The following is a 20,403-nucleotide window of genomic DNA, read 5'->3' as shown; positions in this document are numbered from 1 at the left end:
TGTATTTTTTTTTTTTTTTTTTTTTTTGAGATGGAGTTTTGCTCTGTCACCAGGCTGGAGTGCAGTGGCGTGATCTCGGATCTCTGCTCACTGCAACCTCCGCCTCCTGGGTTCAAGTGATTCCCCTGCCTCAGCCTCCCGAGTAGCTGGGACTACAGGTGCACACCACCACGCCCAGCTAATTTTTTGTATTTTAGTAGAGACGGTTTTGCCATGTTGGCCAGGATGGTCTCGATCTCCTGAACTCGTGATCTGCCCGCCTCGGCCTCCCAAAGTGCTGAGATTACAGGAGTGAGCCACCATGCCCGGCCCGGTATGTGTTCTTTGTACAGTGTTGATATAGTAGGTGTTAGACAAGGGCAGGTACCCTCAACATCATGAAAGTTCTAGCAGCCAAGCAAGACTTATGGAAAGTCCACCCCTCAAAGCCTCACTCACCTCTGAAATGCCTTTATGAGCTGTGAAACTGTCTGTGATGATATAGAGTTTCTTTGTTGGAATAGTCATGTTATGAAATGCACTAGAGTCTCATGTAAATAATTCTACATTGCTTCTATTAGCGGTTGGTAAGAGATAGGAAAAGCCAAAGTGCTTTTCCTCCTCTCACACATTCAGCCCAGCACAGAACACTGCTGTGATTAGATGTGCAGGATTTTTCTACACCAAGCAACTCTCCAGTGGACATCAACTCTGTGTCCTCTCATTCACACTTTCTACCTGGAGTCAGATCCCATAGGCTGAGGCCTCAGTCCCACAAGATGGCTCCCCCCACCCCCCCGCTTCAGATGCCAGTCCCCAGTAGTAGGTTGTCTTCTATACTATCAATCAGGGTTCCCATGACATCCTCCTTAGGTTTAATTTATTCGCTAGAGCAGCTCACAGAACTTAGGGAACACACATTTACTGGTTTATTATAAAGAATACAGGCAAGCAACCAGATGAACAGGTGCGTAGGACTGGGTATGGGGCCAGGATGCCAAGCTTCCATGCCCTCTGTGGATGTGCCGCCACCCAGCACCTCCATGTATATATTCAGCAGCCCAGAAGCCCATCACAGCTTGTTGTTTGAGTTTTTAGAGAGTGTGATCTCTAGCTGCCTCTACCCTGCTTCGCTGGAGGTTGGTGTGTGGGGCTGAAAAAGTTCCAACTCTCTAATCATTAGGTTTTCCTGGAGACCCACCCCATCCTGAGGCTAGCTAAGGGCTCCACTCTAAGTCATCATTAGCATAAAGTTAGATTTTAGTAAAAGATGCTCTTATCACTCATAAAATCCCAAGGGTTTTAAGAGCTCAGTGTCAAGAACCAGGGACAAAGACCAAATGTATTTCATTTCTGCCACAAGGTTAAATAAGAAATGTAAAGCAAACATGTATTAAAAATGTCCATCCTCAGCTGGGAGTGGTGGCTCACACCTGTTATCCCAGCACTTTGGGAGCCCTAGGCAGGTGGATCACTTGAGGTCAGGAGTTCGAGACCAGCCTGGCCAACATGGTGAAACCCCGTCTCTACTAAAAATACAAAAATTAGCCGGGTGTGGTGGTGCATGCCTGTAGTCCCAGCTACTTGGCAGGCTGAGGTCGGAGAATCTCTTGAACCTGGCAGATGGAGGTTGCAGTGAACCCAGACTGTACCACTGCATTCCAGCCTGGGCAGCAGAGTGAGACTCCATCTTGAAAAAAAAAAAAAGTCTATCCTCAAATTTTCCAACATAGGTTGGCTTTCAATAAGTAAAATGACCAAATGGAACATATCTATGCTTTCCATTTTTAGATGATCAGTATTGATCAGGTTCAAGTTGGTCAGTACAGTTTTTCTGACTGGATACCCCTTGCCCACCCGATCCTATATGATGATTTGTAACATCCTGAGCTTGTAATTTTTAATAGTTTTATATCCATCTCTATCATTTCCCCAGGAACAGGTGTATGTGTTTACATATGCAGAAATCAATTCATCAAATATGAATTACAAGGTGTAACTACATAGAAATCAATTCAGCACATATTCAGTATTGTTTGTCAAATACGTACTGAATGAATCAATTAATATATTGCCTACTATATTATCAGTTAATATATTGCCTACTGTATTATCAGTTAATATACTGCCTACTATATTACTCAAACACAGAGCTGTGAGACTGTAGGGGGCATGGTTGTTTCTGGTTGGGATCAGGGACAGCTTGGGGGGCAGTCACATCTGAGCTGTGTCTAAAGGGATTTGGCAAGTGAAGGAGGAGCTGAAGTCACGGCCAGGCAGAGGCCACAACCTGCAGCATGAGCCCTGGAGGCCTGGAGGATGGAGAGGTGGCGAATAGAAGAAGCATGAGCAGAAGCAGAGCACAGCCTGCATGGTGGGAAGCACCTGCATTACAACGAAAGCCTGAAACACAGGGTGAGGTCGTGACACAGAGGGCTGAACGTGCTATGCTGAGCTTCTTATTTTTGGAAAGAATCCGTGGCATAGTCTTCAGCATCAGTCAAACATGATAACATCTACGTCTTACAAAGAAAACTGGTTGCAGAGTCTGGAACAGATTTGAAGGGGAAAGACTAGGTAGGAAGACAAGTCAGGGGACTTCTGATGGCACAGACAAGTGATCAGGGCAGGCCCTAGGGGAGGGGAGAGAGGGCAGCCACTGAAAATGGGGAGGAGAGAGAGCAGTTGGACTTGAGCCTGCTGGTGTGGAGATGAGGGAGCGGCAGGGGCAATGGCAACCGTGAAAAATCTAGTTTGACCATGTCAGTGGGTGGTGACAGCATCAAACTAATCAAAAGCAGGACCAGTACCAGACACACATAAGGTCCGCAGATGCTGGCACACAGGCACGCTCGCTATCCCTTCTGGGCCTGGTCCTCCGAGAAGGCACTTGTGGCTAATGGCATCTGACACTAAAAGCATGTTAACAAGTGGGGAAATTGCTTAACTTCTTTCAGGTTAGATAAAGAAAATTCTAATAACCAGCTTCAAAATGGAAACCAGACAGTTGCCTAGAAGTGCTTCACACAAATAGGAAAACATCGACTGCCATGAATTATCATCAGTGGGACCATGGAGAATTGTAGGAAATAACAATTTTTAATCTAATTTTCTGAAGTCTGAGCTTGTATATGATGTCATCAGAGGGAAGGGCAAAAGAAAACTGTATAAAAAATTAGCTAATGTGAAAGAAAGGTTCACTGCGACCTTCGCCTCCCGGGTTCAAGTGATTTTCCCAACCCAGCCTCCCAAGTAGCCCGAAAGCAGGCAGACCAAGTGGAGCAGGCAACACATAAAACACACTTTTCTATTGGCACTTTAGAAAAAAAATAAACCAAATATTCATGTCGAAACCAACTCTCTATTGCATTATTTAAAAATATGCAGAAACTTTCACCCACTAAGAAAGTACCCATAAACACATACACCTTACTTGCCCAAATAGCTTGAAGCCATCCAAAATTTCAGAGAGAAGTGTTTATCATTTTCTTATGGACCTGGCTCACCAGCAACATAATAATTAAAGGAAAAAAGAACGTCAAAAATCACTTGGCTGCTTCAGCCATTGGAGACACAGCTGTGTGATTCTTAATGCATTTACAGTGCCTGCCAGTGCCTCCCCACCCCCAGCTCCCCATCCTTAGCCTTCAATGGTTTTGTTTTGTTTGTTTTGTATCCTGTGGGACAGAAAACAACCTGCACTGATTGTGCCAATTGATTGACTCAGCTGGTCCCTCGGAATATGAAGCAGGAACTGAAAAGCACATCTGAAAAGTGTGTGGGCTGGAGGTGAGGGAAGGGGCGCCTCCCCCTCTGGACTGCACACAGAATCTATGAACCAGCTGTGCACAGGCAATGTTCTGTCAGCTGAGTAACACAAAGTGCCTTTGATTCCACCTGCCCCTGCTTCTTTGTGCAAAAGCCAGCGAAGGGGCTGCTGTGCACCATTCTGAAAAGTCATCTAGAAGTGTTTGCAATTCTCCCTCTGCCGACCAACTCCTAACAAGGGGGAGCCCATGTGCCCAGGGTGCCCTCCTCCTGTGCCCTGCTGCTGGGCTGGTCTCAAAATTCCAGGGCCTGTCCTCCCCAGCTCAAGGCCTCTCCCATGGAAGGGCATCTGAAGGGAGGAAGTCAGAACTGCGATCTCTGCAGAGAGCAGGTGGCTTTCTGGGAGTGCTTTTTGTAGGATATGCTGGTGCTATGGTTTGAATATGGGTTGCTCGTCCCCATCAAAACTCATGTTGAAATCTGGTCCCTGGTGTGGCAGTGTTGGGAGATGGGGCCTAGTGGGAGGTGTTTGGATCAGGGGAGTAGATCCCTCATGAATGGGTTGGTGCCATCCTCATGGTGATGAGTGAGTCATGCTCTGGCAAATCTGGCTTAGTTACCACAAGAGCAGGTTGTTACAGAGCAATTCCGGGAGGTGGTTCATGCCTGTAGCTCCAGTACTTTGGGGGGCTTAGGTGGGAGGATCACTTGAGTCCAGGAGTTCAAGACGAGCCTCAGCAACATAGTGAGACCCTGTCTCTACAAAAAATAAAAAAAGTTAGCTGGGCTTGGTGGTGCGTGCCTGTAGTCCCAGCTACTCAGGAGGCTGAGTGGGATGATTTCTTGAGCTGAGGAGGTCAAGGCTGTAGTGAGCTATGATTACACCACTACACTCCAGCCTGGGCAACAGAGTGTCTCTTAAAAAAAAAATGAAAAAAGCAATTCTCCTTCTGTTTGGTCCTCTCTCACTGCATGTGTCCACTTCCCCTTTGACTTAGCACATGGCCCTCACCAGAAGGCAGTGCCATGCTTCTCTCCTTCCCAGCTTGCAGAACCTTTTTTCTTTACAAATGACCCAGCCCCAGGTATTCTGTTGTAGCAACATTAAACAGACAAGAAGAGCTGGCTTCACTGAGGTAGGAGGCAAGTAAATAAGTGAGATTTTGGGCCAGACAGGGTGGCTCACACCTGTAATCCCAACACTTTGGGAGGCCAAGATGGGTGGATCACCTGAGGTCAGGAGTTCGAGACCAGCCTGGCCAACATGGTGAAAAACTCTACTAAATATACAACATTAGCCAGGCGTGGTGGCATGTGCCTGTAGCTCCAGCTACTTGGGAGGCTGGGTTGGGAAAATCACTTGAACCCGGGAGGCAAAGGTTGCAGTGAACCAAGATGGCACCACTGCACTCCAGCCTGGGCCACAGAGTGAGACTAAGTCTCAAAAAAAAAAAAAAAAAAAAAAAAAAAAAAGCAAGATTTTAGAGGGCAGGTGAGACATTTTAATAATATTTTTTTCTTAAGTTGCCACAGCTTTGTCAAATATAGACAAAGGCAGCAAATAAAACACTGAGCTTGCATTTAACAAAGCCAGCTGTTTTACTTAGAAAACGGGGGAAGGATAAAAGGTGGGGGAGATATACAACTCATATGTTTAAAAAAGACCTAAAGGGAGCCACAGGAGACAGATGTGTTTAAAGAAAATGCAGGTTCCTCAGAAAACTTCATAGGCTGTACCTAATTCTGAAGATTCTGGCATAATGGTTTCAATTCCCCAGTTTAAACTGAGCTAAAAAACAATCTTTATGTTCAACTATAAAATTAATTACCAGTGTTTGTGCCCAGGAGAGAGGCACAATATAAGAAAAGTAGGTGAGGCCGAGCACAGTGGCTCATGCCTATAATCCTGGCATTTTGGGAGGCTGATGCAGGCAGATTACTTCAGGTCAGGAGTGTGAGACCAGCCTGGCTAACATGACGAAAACCCATCTCTACTAAAAATACAAAAATTAGCCGAGCATGTCATGCGAGCCTGTAGTTCCAGCTTTCAGGAGGCTGAGGCTTGAGTATCGCTTTAATCCAGAGGTAGAGGTTGCAGTGAGCTGAGATTGTGCAAGTGCACTCCAGCCTGGGTGACAGAGTAAGACACTGTCTCAAAAACAAAACAAACAAAAACGAAAAAAGTAGGTGGAATAAAGATAATGCTTTTCTAAACATATTTAGATACATACACGTACACACACACATTTTTTTTGAAGAATAAGATGCAAAGAGTTACTTTGGCCTTTGATACATTTCAGCTCTAGTAACTGGAAATCATTTTTTTGCACCCCAGAGTGACACTGTTAGCTAATAAAATAGTACCATCTGTGTTTTTCAGGACATCCTCTCTGGAAGTAGCCTTCAGTTGATGTCCTTTCTTTAATTTTACAGTTATAGCAAAACATATTCTTTCAGAATAATTTGGCTGTTTTTCTACTTAAGGTTGTCTTTCCGCTTGGATCCCCAAAGGGACTGAGAATCAGTTCAAAAATTGAGGCATAAAAAAAAAAATTGAGCTATCAACAAGGTCCTTTGTTGAAGGGGAGGAACTTACTCTCCACTCGCACAGGATCACGACAACGTTGGACCCGACATGGTATCAAGCCACTTACAAGGGGTGCAACACACCCTTGTCTAGGGCTGGGTGTGAGGGTTCAGGGCAGAGCTGCAGTCATGGCAAATGTCTCTGTTCAACTCCAGCTGAGAAAGGCCCAGAAGTCTGCGTGGGGCAGGGTGGCTGAGTCTGACCTGTCTGTCCCTCGTGAGTGAAGCGCTCTCTCTTCTACTTTTCTGGGAAGCCCAAAGGTTTCCCCCAGGGGCTTAGCACAGACTGCCCTTTGCTTGTCAGAGGAACCACGCAGCTCTTCTCTCACAGCAGCATAAACAAACTTGCCCTTTCCGCTCTTTCTCCTCTCCTGGAGAGGTCCCTGCACCACTCTCTGTTGACAACATGCCATTTTCTGTTCAATTCAGCATGTTTACTTCTTTATTGTGATTCATGTCTGAGTTTCTTTTGAATCAAATTATTGCATCTCCCTGGTGAGAGGTGCCATATGACTATCTTGTTAGAACAAAATCAAATAAAAAATCTGCACTGAGCTCTGCTCCATCTCATCCCCACCACATGGTCTGCTCTTGTTTGGACACACTTCTGTCGGCTACTTGATCAGTAATGAATCCTTCTGGTGTTTAGGCCAATTTTGAGACACTGCTGTCTTGAAAATGATAAAGAAGAATTGGTTGAAACCTCTTCAGCAGAGAGAACATCACTACTTCAAAAAAATTTTATAACATAAATGACTGGCTTGTCCTGATATACACAGATTGAAGAAGACGAGAAAGGCCGATGGGATGATTGCACAGAGTCACAGCAACAACCAGAGCCATTCTTTAGATTTTATCCCCAAAGATGCTTCAGTACTGAAGTAATTCACTGCTTCAACAAGTCTTGAATCCAAGCATTCCACGGCATTTTTGAATAGAGATAGAACAACAGGAACTTTTAAAGTAAATACACATTCCCTTTCTCCTTTACTTTTTTGGGGTATTACCTTTTAAGCAATTGCCTGTGTGCCTCATACAAATAATATTTTAAAATTGAGCTGTTCAGACTAAATAGCTCTCCATCCAAGTACAGGAATGAGACTCAGGCTATTTGAGTCTTTCTTCTCTTTTACTACTTCTATAATGATGTCCAGACCTCTCAGTGTGACACAGGAGGTGCTTTTGGTGATTGGAGACCTGACCACCCTCATCCCACAGACCAGCCTGTCGTGGGACTCAGGCTTATAGAACACCTGCCATTTCCCCAGAGAACCCCATTCTCCTGCTCTTGGGTCTACCTGGATGGCTACCCTCTTTCACCTTCTCCTGGTCAACTCCCACTCATCTTCCAAGAGAGACGTCATCCTTGCTCTTGGCTGGCTCAGGTGACCCCACTGGCCTTCAGAGTATGCCTGCGCATCTCTCTTAGAGGGTATGGGGTTTGACTGGACAAACTGCAGTCATTACCTGGCTGCCTTCTCCTGCCCTGTCAGCTTCCCCAGGGGACAGCGGAGAAGCGGTTCTCCTCTGTATCCCTGGCGCCACGTACAGTGTATGATTGGTAAAATTAAACTCTTCCCCAAATCCTACTTTGCCAAAGACACCAATGCAGCAACCAATAATTTTTTAGGAGGATTATGCAGTCTAGAGTTATAGTATTCCTTAGGACTCTCCAACTTAGATATGGAAATACTATTATAGCAATAAAACATGACAGCATATATTTCTTAAAATTTATTTTCTCAGTTCTTAAACTCTTAATCCATAGAATCAAGTCTACCTATTTATGTGTAAGTTACTTGTTAACGGGAATTTTTGATGATATATGGTACATGGTAAGAAAATTATCCAGCCCTGGAGATGAAGCAAAAGTATAACCCCTTTCCATAACATGTGGCTCACTCTATCCTCAGACTGCTATGCACAAGACATGAGAGTTTTACTGAAACCTCAGTATAACAAAGTTTCCCTATAAAGAACATGGTGTCAACTTCTGCTCTTGGATCTTATTATACATTAGTGTTTTTTTCTTCCACTAGCTAACACTTCAAATGAACACTTACTATATGCCAGATATAATTCTAGCACCTACATTAAAACAATTTACTCCTCACAACAACCTTTTGAGGTTGAGACCATAATTATTCTGTTTATAGATTTGGAAACTGAGGCCCAGAGGGGTTAGATAACTTGCCCAAGGTCACATAGGTAAGAAGCAGAGCTGAGTTTGAATACAGGCAGTCTGGTGCCAGAGCCTGTGCTCCAAATCACAACCTCTCAGTATCTGTTGGGTGGGATGGCCTCACCGAATAGCACAGAGACTCCCACTACACCAGTCAGCACTCAACACTCTTGACTCTGGGCGTGTGTTAATGAAAAGGATGCAGACTTTACAGCATGATGGAAAGAGGTCTGTTTTGTTAGAGGTCTAAAAACTAAATAAACTTCAAAAAAATAACTGTTTAAGGATTTGCCAGATTCTCAGGAGAATAACACCCCCCTGGGGTTAGAGAAAGTGGGACATATGAGTACCTGCAGTCTGGGACCTTTCACTCCACCACCAGTTCCCAGAAGCCTGGCTGTGCCTCCATCAAGACCAGAGCATGTCATTCCATGACACACGCTTCTTAGGGGGCGTCCCCTTCTCCCTGCAGCCATGGCACAGGCACACCCACCCACCATCACCACTCCTCACTTCCCTGTCATCTTCCCCACTAGACGACAACATCGGCATCCCTCCAGGAGGGAGGCACGAGGGGTACGGTACTCAGTGACGGGATTATTCCTAACAGAACTGCCCATTTCATACTTCTCCCAATATCTCCTTCCCATTTGTTCCTGATATCATCTCTAGTATATGTGTTTTGTTCATTATTTCCTTTCCTTCTTTTTTTTTAAATGAACAATGGCTTTAGGGTTTAAAAGTATTCACTTTTTAGCAGTCCTCTCTGATCACAGAATAGCTAAAATGAGAAAAAGTTTTCTGCAATGTAGTTAATGAATACAACATTTTATTTTGAGAACTAAATCAGTTGTCAGTCATAATATTGTTCAAATTAGTATACAATATTTCAGTTTATATTTATAAATCATATTTATTCAAAAGATCTGAATGGGAAATCTTTTCTACATCTTTCAAATATGCATTGTCTGTAGCATGTTATAGGAAGTAGGTATTTTTAAATAGTCCATGGAAAATTGGGCTCAGATTATTTCATGAATTATTTGAGCCTAAAACTAATCTCTTTGATATCAACATCTTTAATAAACATTTCAGCAATATCTGCATTCAGAATATTGGATAGAACCTAGACATCATCCCTATTCATCAGGCTTATATTTTCTCAATAACCTAATTTTGTCTTTCATACGATATTAAGCTTTTGGAAGTCTTACTCTTAATCCTATTAATTCCTAAGCTAGACTTTAAAAGTGCATGAGGAAATATGCAAAGGCAGTCAATTTCACTGAATTTACACATTGAATTGCTAAAGATAAATCTAAGAATTTCAGGGTTGCTAAAATGCAGAACTTCAACTGAAAATATTTTCTGGACTTCAATCAAACCCTGGGGCATGGTCTGGATGGGACTGTTTGGCTTCACAGTCTTCTGAACTGAGGTCATTGGCAATACATCAGGATGCACATGTTAGCAGAGCAAAGTGTGTCTATGTCTGCTTTGGACCAAAGCCTTATTCCTAAAAGAAGTGTAGCACTGGCTCCGCCAACAGTGGTACCATGTGTTGCTTTGACTGCTGTAATGAATCTTTGATGATCAAGCTTGGAAAGAGAGCTAAACCCAAGACAATGCAGTATCTGGGGCATAAAATGAAGTGTTGTGAGTGTGCCCACAAGAAGAGAAGAAACAGAGTTTGAAACTCACAGACTATCCAGGTGGTAGAAACAGATTTCAAAAATACTCTAATTCCAGACAAGATGTTTCCCAACTCTGAGCTAGTTAGGTGAATATGTGACCAGAACCACATTCTAAGGTTTAAAAAAACCACATGCCTACATAATCCTATTTTTACTCTGAGTAAGCATGCTACTTTATCTTCATCAATGACTGCGGACTGATTTTAATAACATAAAAAAGCAATCCAACTTTCCTGTCCTGCTCCCTGTGCCCCACACCACCCACTCAAGGGATGGCATGCTTCTTTGAATTAGATTTCTTCAATCAATTAATTATCTTCAATTCTTGAATGACCTTCTGACAGAATTAACTAATGGCACATGGTGTGAAAGGGGTAAGCCCTATATTTTATGTATTCGGAGAATATCATTATTCCCAGAAATGTCCCTGACAGCTGCCCACACAAGAGCCCAAGACAGTGACATGCTCCCTGGGCTGGCTGGACAGTTAACGGCTGTCACTGCCATGACAATAGCCAGTCCCTGTACTGCTGTCTGATCTCCACCACATGACATTGCTGGTTGGTCTATAATTGCTTTAAGTGGACAGTTTCTTCCTGAGATAATGATTACAAAATCATTAGGATTTAATATCATAATTACAGGAAAAGCCAAGGAAAGTGATCAAGAATGGGGAGGGAGACATGAACTAAAACTTAATTCTGACAGAGGGAAGAAGAAAAAAAGGGGAAAAAACAGGATGAGGAGGGGAAGACACCCTGGTAAATTTGTTTTCATTGTATATTTGTGCAGAATAAGGTAAAAGGCAAAGCATTCTTCCTTTTTCCATGTAACGCATGTGAACTCTTGGTAACAAGTTTTACTATCAGATAAAAGTGGATCCACGGATAAAATACAGTCGGCCTTGATATCCTAGCATTCTGCATCCACAGATTCAATCAAATGCGGATTGAAAGGAATATATATAATATCCTTGGGATGCAAAACCCATGTATCTGGAGGACTGGCTTTTGGATTCTCAGGTTTCACAGGGTTCACGCCGGGACTACGACATATGCTGGGGTCCTGGAACCAATCCCCCAGAATACCGAGGGACAACTGTACTTCGTCTCTTTCTGGCATCTCTCGGGGCAGGGGGGGTTCCTCTGGCTTTCTGATTGAGTTGGGAGTACAGTACCTGGCATGGAGTCCAAGAAGGAATGGGAAAGCCCTGGCACAGAGCTTGTGCTCACCTCGTATTCCTCCTTGAAGCCGTAGCCCTCGGCACACTTCATCTGTGTGATGTGCTGAAGGAGGTCTGCCACCCGGATGGCGGGGTGGAGCTGCCCGGTCTGATAGGGCACGTCGGCTGGCTCCCACTTCTTGTAAGTATGGGACTGCACCAGGCTGCTAGTATCGCTGGCCATCGTGTGGGTTTCATCTAGGAAAAGAAGGCCAGGGAGAAAATGAGGGAGAGCCAGGGAGCTAGGTCGGCATCACTGAGAATGCTAAGAAGCTGGCTCCTGGCATCCCCTCACCTGGGGCTGCAAAATTCCCTACGATGGCTCAGCAAAAAAGAAAAGTTAAATGTTTAGAAATTTAAATGGGGTTGGCAATACTGATAGGAATGCGCAGAAATCTTTCTTTTACAAAGCAGTCCAAACGATATATTGCTTTCACAAAGCTAATTGAGAAGAGCCCTTTAGCCTTCCAGTGCTAAAGTTTGTGAAAGTTTCAACCTGAAACTTCATCAAGACCTGGTGCAAAACCAGTCTTGTATTCTTTGAAACGTTAGTTCAGTAGTTCGTATGATGACATAAATAAACTCTGCACAAATGTTCTGTGAGCAAAATAAAAGTGCACAAAATGGTGTGGCTTATAAAGCTAGCAATGGAAATGGGGACTTAATACATGAAATCAAAGAAGAATGGAAAAATAAAAGGGAACCTGGTTTGGGGATAACATTTTGATGAATCACTTTGCATGCTCTGGTATCAGAAAGCTTGACAAAATGTTGTGGACCAACACATGACACATGGAATGTTCTACAAAGGCAAACATGCAGGCCAGCACAGAGCAGCACCAGCTGGCTTCGTCAGAATCTACCAGTAAGACACACACTCCCACTCCCTCCACAACTCTTCCATGGGGCGAATCGGGGAACTTACCATTTATTGGCACTTTTAAGAAGATACATATCAGGAGAAAAAAGGAGGAGAAAAAGGAAACAGGGCATAAGCAATAGTACTGCGTGCATAATTACAGGTAGTTTTTATTTTATGCTTTAACTTTCCAGTTAAGTTTTCTATTCGGAGGTGGTCAGAGGGCGAAGCCTCAATTCTTCCATCACGTTAGGATGGAGGCATTGAATTTAAGTACTCAGTAACAAAAAGGAGGTTAAAATTAGCATCATAATTGCTTTTCATACCCCATGAACCAAGTAATGTCTAAATAAGTCTTATTTGTATTCAACACATTTTCTCATTTAAATTTCTTGCACAAGTCAACCAAATTGTACTATAAAATTAATGTCAAAATTTGGTCAAAGAAGCCTAAAGAGGCTCCATTTTAATGGAGGCCTACTAGAAAATAAGGTTAATGAACTGCAGAAACGGTACCTATTAAAAATGTCTTATGCAGGGAAATGCTATTAGATTAAGAATTCCATACTCTACAGGTTAACTCATTATAATGCTGAATCCCTTTAGCAGTTTTATGATTGAGGATGGGTGTTTTCAAAATATAATGCTAAAGTCACTTAAAATGAGAATGTTATATAAAACATATAAAAGATATACTCAAGTTTTAAAAACTACCAGATTGTATATCAATAGGGAATTCAGCTATAGTTATTCATATGTTATTTATTTTTTACTGAGAAGTTCAGCTTGGAAGAAAATTTAGTCCAAGGGTGCTTGATTAGCAGGGCCTGGTTTTGAAACCTCACTTCTATCTGCATCGCAAAGCACCTGGGGATGCATGGTATGAAAGGTGGTACACAAGTGTGTAGCTATGTTGCTGTTGCTGAAATGGCACCTGGATCACTACAACGTGGCTAAAGACACAAAGACAAAATAAAAAAGGGTGGTAAGTTGATTTTATGATTTTTGTTTCATTTGGATTTGCTTTGAAATTTAGCAATTCATATGTTCCCATTTTAACAGTCACAAATAAACCGGGAAATTTTCACATCAGATTTGCTTGCTGGCAACTGCCAAGCTTTATAAACTAGGATACAGGAACCCTGCTGAAGTACCGAATCCCTTGAGCTTTGAGCCACTCCAGCAGGAAGTTCTGTTCTTTATACTAAAATAAATGGAACATTAATTAGTTTCCCCTCTGTGCCTCTCTCATTCTCTCAGTTTTGTATCTTATGGGATGAACATAATTAACATGCCCTCCATGGTGGGCTGACCTTCTAAACTTCCCAGAAGTGATCTGGGTCCTTCACGTGGATACACCAGCAACCTAGCAATGCTCTGATCCCAGGGCTAGGTATTCTTGGAAGTTTTAAATCCATAGAGCTACATCAACTGTCACTGTTGTATGTAATCATTCCATGCTGCATTATGCCATCTTGGCCTCATTACTACTGTGGAACACATCTTCAAGCATTTAAACACCACCAAGTCCATGAAAGAAGAGCCCTATTATCTAGTACATGCATATGGAAGAGGGAATAGAAGGCTTGTGTGATGCTATGAAATTGGGTCACTTATACTGCTAGACATTCTTGATTCCACAAAAATTAGTGATTAATTTTCTCTAACTTAAAAAAGAATTATTATTGATAAAATATATTACTTGTCATTAATTTCCTTTAAGTGTTTAAAAATTACCCATCAACAATTTTTTTTTCTATTTTTTTTTTTTTTAGAGACAGGGTCTTTCTCCATCATCTAGGCTGGAGGGCAGTGGCTCTATCATAGCTCACTGCAGCCCCAAACTCCTGGGCTCCAGCAATCCTCCTGCCTCAGCCTCTTGAGTAGCTGGGAATACAGGTGTGTTCCACCATTCCCAGCTAATTTTTTATTATTATTATTTTTTGAAGAGATGGGGATCTCCCTATGTTGTGGAGGCTGGTCTTGAACTCCTGGCCTCAAGAGATCTTCCCGCCTTGGCCTCCCAAAGTGCTGGGATTACATGCTTGCACCACAGTGCCTGGCCTCAACATTTTTTTTTAACTAAAAATAATGCAGAAGAGCACATTAGAAATAAAGAAATAAAGGTTCTCACTAATAGTTTTGACGGTTTTATAAGAACTGAAAATTAATTCTACCTATATTCTTTATGAATTACCTTGAATTTTTAACAAACTAGCTGAAAAACCTTAAGTTGAAATGGATGCAATATATTTGAGGTAGGGTAGGTTCTATCTATCGATCTATCCATCCATCCATCCATCCATCCATCCATTCATCCATCCATCCATCCAGCTATCCATCCATCCATTTAATCATCTATATTTTTGCAAGCAAATGAAGTAAAGATATACTCCAGCTCTATACATTAGGGCTGGGCACCTTAGCATGAGAGAGGTGAAGCTGAAGGTGCTAGATAATTTAATTGTGCTGAGCTCTGACTCACAGCAAAACATTTCTCGTTGTCTTTGTGTAAATTATAAACTGCTACTATCCCCCAAAACTGCCAGAGTAGATATGTATCTTAAATTCTTCCATGGTTTCAAGTGCTAACCTCACCAATCCTTATTACTCAATACATAGATTCACATTTGCACCAAGTAACGTGTAAGGAATGCAGTTCCCAAGTATTGCCATTCGGTACCTATATAAGCCATACATGATAACAGTTATTGGTCTATCTGGGTGACTTATTTTTCACAATGCGCATCATTTTTGCTACTTGAATTGTCTGTCCAAGTGATTCCCTTTCAATAAAGAAAACTAATCAACTTTAAAAGATGTCATTAATGTTCATGATAACAAAGCAGCAACTTTAAAGAATGATATTTGTTTAATAAGCTTATCTTAATCCTGCTGTGAAATCTGAACATTTTCTTCCTCCTGACAATGCATGTTTTAGCCCTCCCCACTCACAGCTCCCCCAAGGTCAGAAAATCTACTACAGGAACCTCAGAATGAATGCCACAGCACATAAAGAAATCTCAAATCTTCGCCTATCAAAAGATTCTGCAAATGTCATTTGCATGTAGATTACTTTGTTCTGGTGCCTAAGATTAGCCTGTGCCCCTCACTTATGAAAAGAATAAAATGCAATTTTCTTTCCCTTTTAATTGGTATTAAAAGTGTGTCGGCAGGGAGGGTTTAGTGGGCTTTGTTAGCCCTCAGAATGATGCAAAATTTAAAAACTCTGTTTTATATCCATTCTTAAACTTCTATCTTAATTCATTTTTTCCTTAGGCAACAAACTTGCTTAAGCCCACAGAACACCATTAGGAAAATAAAAATTACCTTCTATACAAAAATCGTAATAACTTAGAGAAAAGAGAAGCAGAGGGGGGAAAATTATGTTGGAAAGATATAAACCCTTGTCAAGTGAATTAGGAAGGAGAAGTCGAACAACTGAGGGTGAAACTCTTGCTACAATGAATTGTTATATACCTTGAAGTCGTTTTTGTTGTGCTCCTTTTCGGAAAGGTTAGTAGTAGAAAGAGAACACAGCCGTGATACACTCGGGTTATTTATGCGTCTCAAATGCAACAGCAGCTCATGCTTGTTTGGTTATCACAGCCAGGTAATGCCATTTTTCTCCTCACCCTTCTTATATTGGACAAACGGGATTTTTTTCTGTAACCCCCTGCTGGGAATATTTCATACTTTAAATGCATTCTGCCCCACCGGGCTAACATCTTAGTTCATTTCTAGTGACATCTGACACATAATAAACCATATGATTATAAGTGCCATCTTGTCATTTTGCTGTTCAGATCATCAGCTCCTTTGAAATTCCACTGTGTGACAGACACTTTGGAATGTTGGTGGGGGGGGGGTGGGGTGCCCTGAGTGGCACCGAGGATGGGTAGGGGGCCAAAACTCCACTGTGATCATCTTTCTGCATAACATCTGGCATAATTAGAAAAATTCTATTTTTAAAATTGAAGTTCTTAGTGCTTAGCAATAAGTGAAAATAATGAGAAGCTATTTTCACTTTTATGACTATCACACTAGACAGAATTCAGCTCTTGGAAAGTACACAGCTGAGTGATGACACCTTGTTTTTTTCCCGTAGGATCAGACCTAACTTTAAATTCTGAACACAGAAAGGGAGAATACTGGAGCTGAGATTGTTCATTTGAATCTGTTGGTATCATCCCCAAGATACATGCAGCAAACCCCTCTTATTAATGGCGACTGTTTAGAGAAAAGTCTTTTCTTCCTTTAACCCCATGACCCAGGCCACCCACCTCCCCCATGTCGTGCTTATAATCACTGCATTATACAGAATTAAAACTCCAATCTCCTACAGAGTGGTCACTGACTTTCTAAATTACTTCTGCAATAAACTGTGGTAAAGGGAAATGTTCTCACCTAAAATTGCAGTTGGCACAAATGGGTCTGTCATACACCGTAAGCAGGTCAATGCAGAGAAAGTAAAAAGAGAAAGAACAGTAAATGATTGATGAATGCGCCCACCCCTGTTTTCCGTATAGAAAGCTGTAGAAAAGCACTGGGTTACAACATCTCAAAAACAGTAAGCCCCTCAAGCACCAGGGATAGCAGAGCGAGGGTGGAGTGATTCTGACGGCTGAGGAGAGAGCAGAGAGGAGACAATGGAAAAATCTGTTACCTGGGTAATAGGAATTAGGCACCGATGTGCTCAGTGTATTTGTTTTCATTGTGAAGGATGATGGTGAAGACACAGCTGTAAATAAAAAAGAGGCTGGTCAGGGGCAGCAAAGAGGTAATACGCTCTGAACACACAATGCTCTGAGACCACCCATGGTGACTCCATGCTACCCATGGTGACTCTGGGACTCATTGATGTCTACATGGGAAATATCATCATTCCCAGTTGTTTCTGAGTACTTACTTGTCCTTTAGAAGACAAGCAACCTTTTGTCACTTACAGACTTTTCTTACCCCACAAATGAAGAGAAAGCCCACAACCACAGCCACCATTTTGGATACAGAAATTCATCAGACTTCTATTTTGACTTCTGCCCTTTGCTTATAGAAATCTGCTCTCAGGCCAAGCTGAATTTCACAAGTAAAAGTAGAAGAATGTGTCTACACATGGCTTTTGGAGACTATTCCCAATGTCAATGTTCCCGTAGTTTGCTAAATCCTCTCCTTGCTCATATTTGGATATGCAGAGAACACTCCACAATGCTTTATGAAAAACAAAGGTGGTGCTCCATGCGTGTTCCTTAGTATTTTAAATCCTTACAAAAATGTTTTTCTTTAAAATATTCCTCTGAAACACTCAGGACTGAATTATTGCACCTTCTCTTCCTCCCTTTTATCAAGCAGGATAGTCAATCCCATCCAATTTATCTGATTTCATTAAAAATGGGTATTTCCTATTTTTAAGAGACATTTTAAAACTCTCTTCATGGATGACAGAGCCTTGGTAGAATAAATTTTTTTAAGTAAAAAAAACCTCTACAAATGTATTAATTGATTAGTGTTTTTAAAAGTTTAATTTCATTAAAGTATAAAGACTTGAAAGTTGCTCAAGGTGGTTAAACTTAAGTCTAAATCGTAGCTCCTCTGATGTAGTTACATGATCTGTTTGATGCTAAGTTCCTGATCAGGACACTAAGACACAATTATACCATTATATTTATGGGAAGCATGACCAAATCCCTGTGCATACTGGGTAATTATTCTGATGACATATTAATATATTTTAACTCTCCAGGAGCAGTCCATTTAGGAGAGTGCATTTACCTGTGTTTATATTTTTAAAGTGTAGAATCAGTATGTGACAGAACAAAGACCAGAACTCAGGCTGCCTGTCATTTTACAGGTATTTTTACAAAATAGAAATGTATCATACTTATAATGCATGTTTATGGTAAGAAGCCTAGAAAAAGAGCACAATGGATGAAAATAAGAATGAAAAAAATGAGTACCAATAAAATATGCCAGGGTCAGTGAGAATAAAGCCTTTTTATTAGCTGCAGACATTTTTATGTGGTTGGTAAAGATGTGCACAGCAGATATAAAATAACTGTGTTTATTTTCACCTTCCTGTCAAAATATTTTAAAAGTACTTTCATCTTCTAGCATAAAAATTAAACCTATTCCCACTACCTGTATCTATTCTCCCCTTTTTATAGCATATTAAAGCAGATAGTGCAACTCATACTTGCTTTGCTGGAGAGATTAATCCCCACTCTCATAACTGTGGTCATGCTTATTTTTAAATTCTCCTATTTCATTTTTCCCCTTGTCTCATTTCTAAAAACTGCTCACTTCACAACTTTCAGCACTTTCTCCCAACCCCGAAAGATCTCATGCATACCCACACTTGTCATAGGTGTGGTGCTGGCAGCCTTGTGGTCTAAGGAACATCTTTCCTGAAGGTTTCCTCCCCAGAAACTGCTGTCTTATTTCAAAGACATCAAGACAGTATTATGATATCTACCTCTGGGTGTTATGAACTCACTGCTCAGAGTGGAAGGAAAATGGAAAGTCTACTGCTGTGTTCCTTCTATTGGCTTTATTGAAGGGAGGCAAAAAATAATGTCTAATAGCCGATCCGTTGTGGAAGCTCCATTGGCCTCTGTAGCTGCCGTCTGTACACGAACATTTTTGGATTTCCACAGATAACATTCACTTTCAAAAAGGTAACTGCCAAATTAAACTTCCTGTCCAGAAGTGAATATTCTTGTTGTACAAACTTCAAACACCTAGAACTACTAAAGCAGATTCTTGCTTTTGGGATGAGTGATTCCAAGTAAATTGATTCTTGAGGAATTTCACCATGAAATAGAAGATTTGGAAGGTTAATGGGTTATACTGCAAAATGAGGACGTTATCTGTGTGGTCCCCTTCAAGGAATACCTGCCACTACAAAAATTCTAACCCTGTATGTGGTCAAAAGGGCTTCTCCAATTCCAGCCCACAACAAATGCATCATAGGTTGCTTTCTTATGGCAGTTGAATAAATTATACATATGTATTTTTAAATGAAAAACATAATATCTGCTACAAAAATAGCAGAGAGAATTCTATGAAAAAACGGGAAGGAGCTTGGGTACACTGAGACCCCACAGCTTCTATTTCCTGCGCTGAAAATGACATGAAAGGGTAAAGAAAGAAGATCAAGGATGAAAGCAACAGTGCTGCCCTGCCCATCGGTGCAAAGGCAGCACCTGTGCATGCTCCACTGGGCCATGTGTGCGTGTAGTACAAACTGATGGAGGAGGATAAAGTGGGACAACTGCAGCCACTACAAGCAGAAAAATGTAAGACTGAATTCGGAGCTTAGCAGTGTGTACGAGAAACGCAAAGCTCAGGGACAGGCACGTGTGTTGACCACACTGTGATCTGGAAGAGGAGGAGTGGAGGGGAGCTGCAGTACCACACTGACCACAGTGGGTATCAGGACATGAGCCCACACTGTCCAAACTGCTCCCAGTCGCCCCACCCCAGATGCCATTTGTGTGCTCCTCACAGCCACAAGGCCCACCAGCCTTTATAATATTATGATTTTTTTTTGTAACAGGAATAGCTGCACTTTAATTCCATCCCCATGCTGACCAGAATCCTGGTTATGCAGCTCAGGCCTGAGGCACAGCTTTCACACAGTAAAGAAACCCCCGACCTTGAACTCACCAAATGTGCCCTAAACCACAGAGTGAGATACCTCCCTCTGATCTCCAAGATTACCAGGGACAAGGCAACTACTCCTTTTGCGCTTGATACAATCAATCTAATTGTTAGTTTCCTAAAATAATGCCTTCTACCTGGATCACAGGTAGTAGTATGGGAAGGCAGTAGCTGAGGTTGGTTTACAAACCTGGTATGAAGCATAAGACTTGTGAAGCTGAAATAGAGTTTAATTTATTAATTGACACTAACAGCCCTATAATAAAGGCAGAACCTGTCAGCTAAACAAATAAACAATTAACTTGTTACTGCCATTTAGTGAACTGTTTTTATAACAGGCTTCCCGTGTGTAATTCCACACCTGGATGGTTTACAAATGGGATCTAAACAACAAGAAGGATGATGAGAAGCAGGTGCCTTCTTCCTCAAAAGAAGGAAAGCCTCGTGTCACTGCTCT

The 20,403-nt window shown here is 41.8% G+C and overlaps 1 protein-coding gene across 10 annotated transcripts in view; it reads right to left on the bottom strand.

Annotated features, from left to right (window-relative positions):
* The window catches only part of PTPRM (protein tyrosine phosphatase receptor type M), an 835,156-nt gene that overhangs the window by 138,454 nt on the left and 676,299 nt on the right, over window positions 1-20,403 (bottom strand). For 6 of the 10 annotated variants that reach the window (XM_030810737.1, XM_030810732.1, XM_030810734.1 and 3 more), the window contains 4 exons: window positions 16,957-17,031; window positions 16,698-16,724; window positions 12,357-12,368; window positions 11,442-11,629 (listed from right to left, as the gene is read on the bottom strand). In XM_030810737.1, the coding sequence (XP_030666597.1) occupies window positions 11,442-11,629; window positions 12,357-12,368; window positions 16,698-16,724; window positions 16,957-17,031 (302 nt within the window). The remainder of the gene's footprint in view (window positions 1-11,441; window positions 11,630-12,356; window positions 12,369-16,697; window positions 16,725-16,956; window positions 17,032-20,403) is intronic. The other 4 variants (XM_030810733.1, XM_030810736.1, XM_030810738.1 and 1 more) reach the window with 1 other exon arrangement.

Source organism: Nomascus leucogenys, chromosome 4 (assembly GCF_006542625.1).
Source record: "Nomascus leucogenys isolate Asia chromosome 4, Asia_NLE_v1, whole genome shotgun sequence".
Lineage (NCBI taxonomy): Eukaryota > Metazoa > Chordata > Mammalia > Primates > Hylobatidae > Nomascus > Nomascus leucogenys.
The sequence above is the reverse complement of the archived record's forward strand: the minus strand, read 5'-3'. Positions and strand labels throughout refer to the sequence as shown.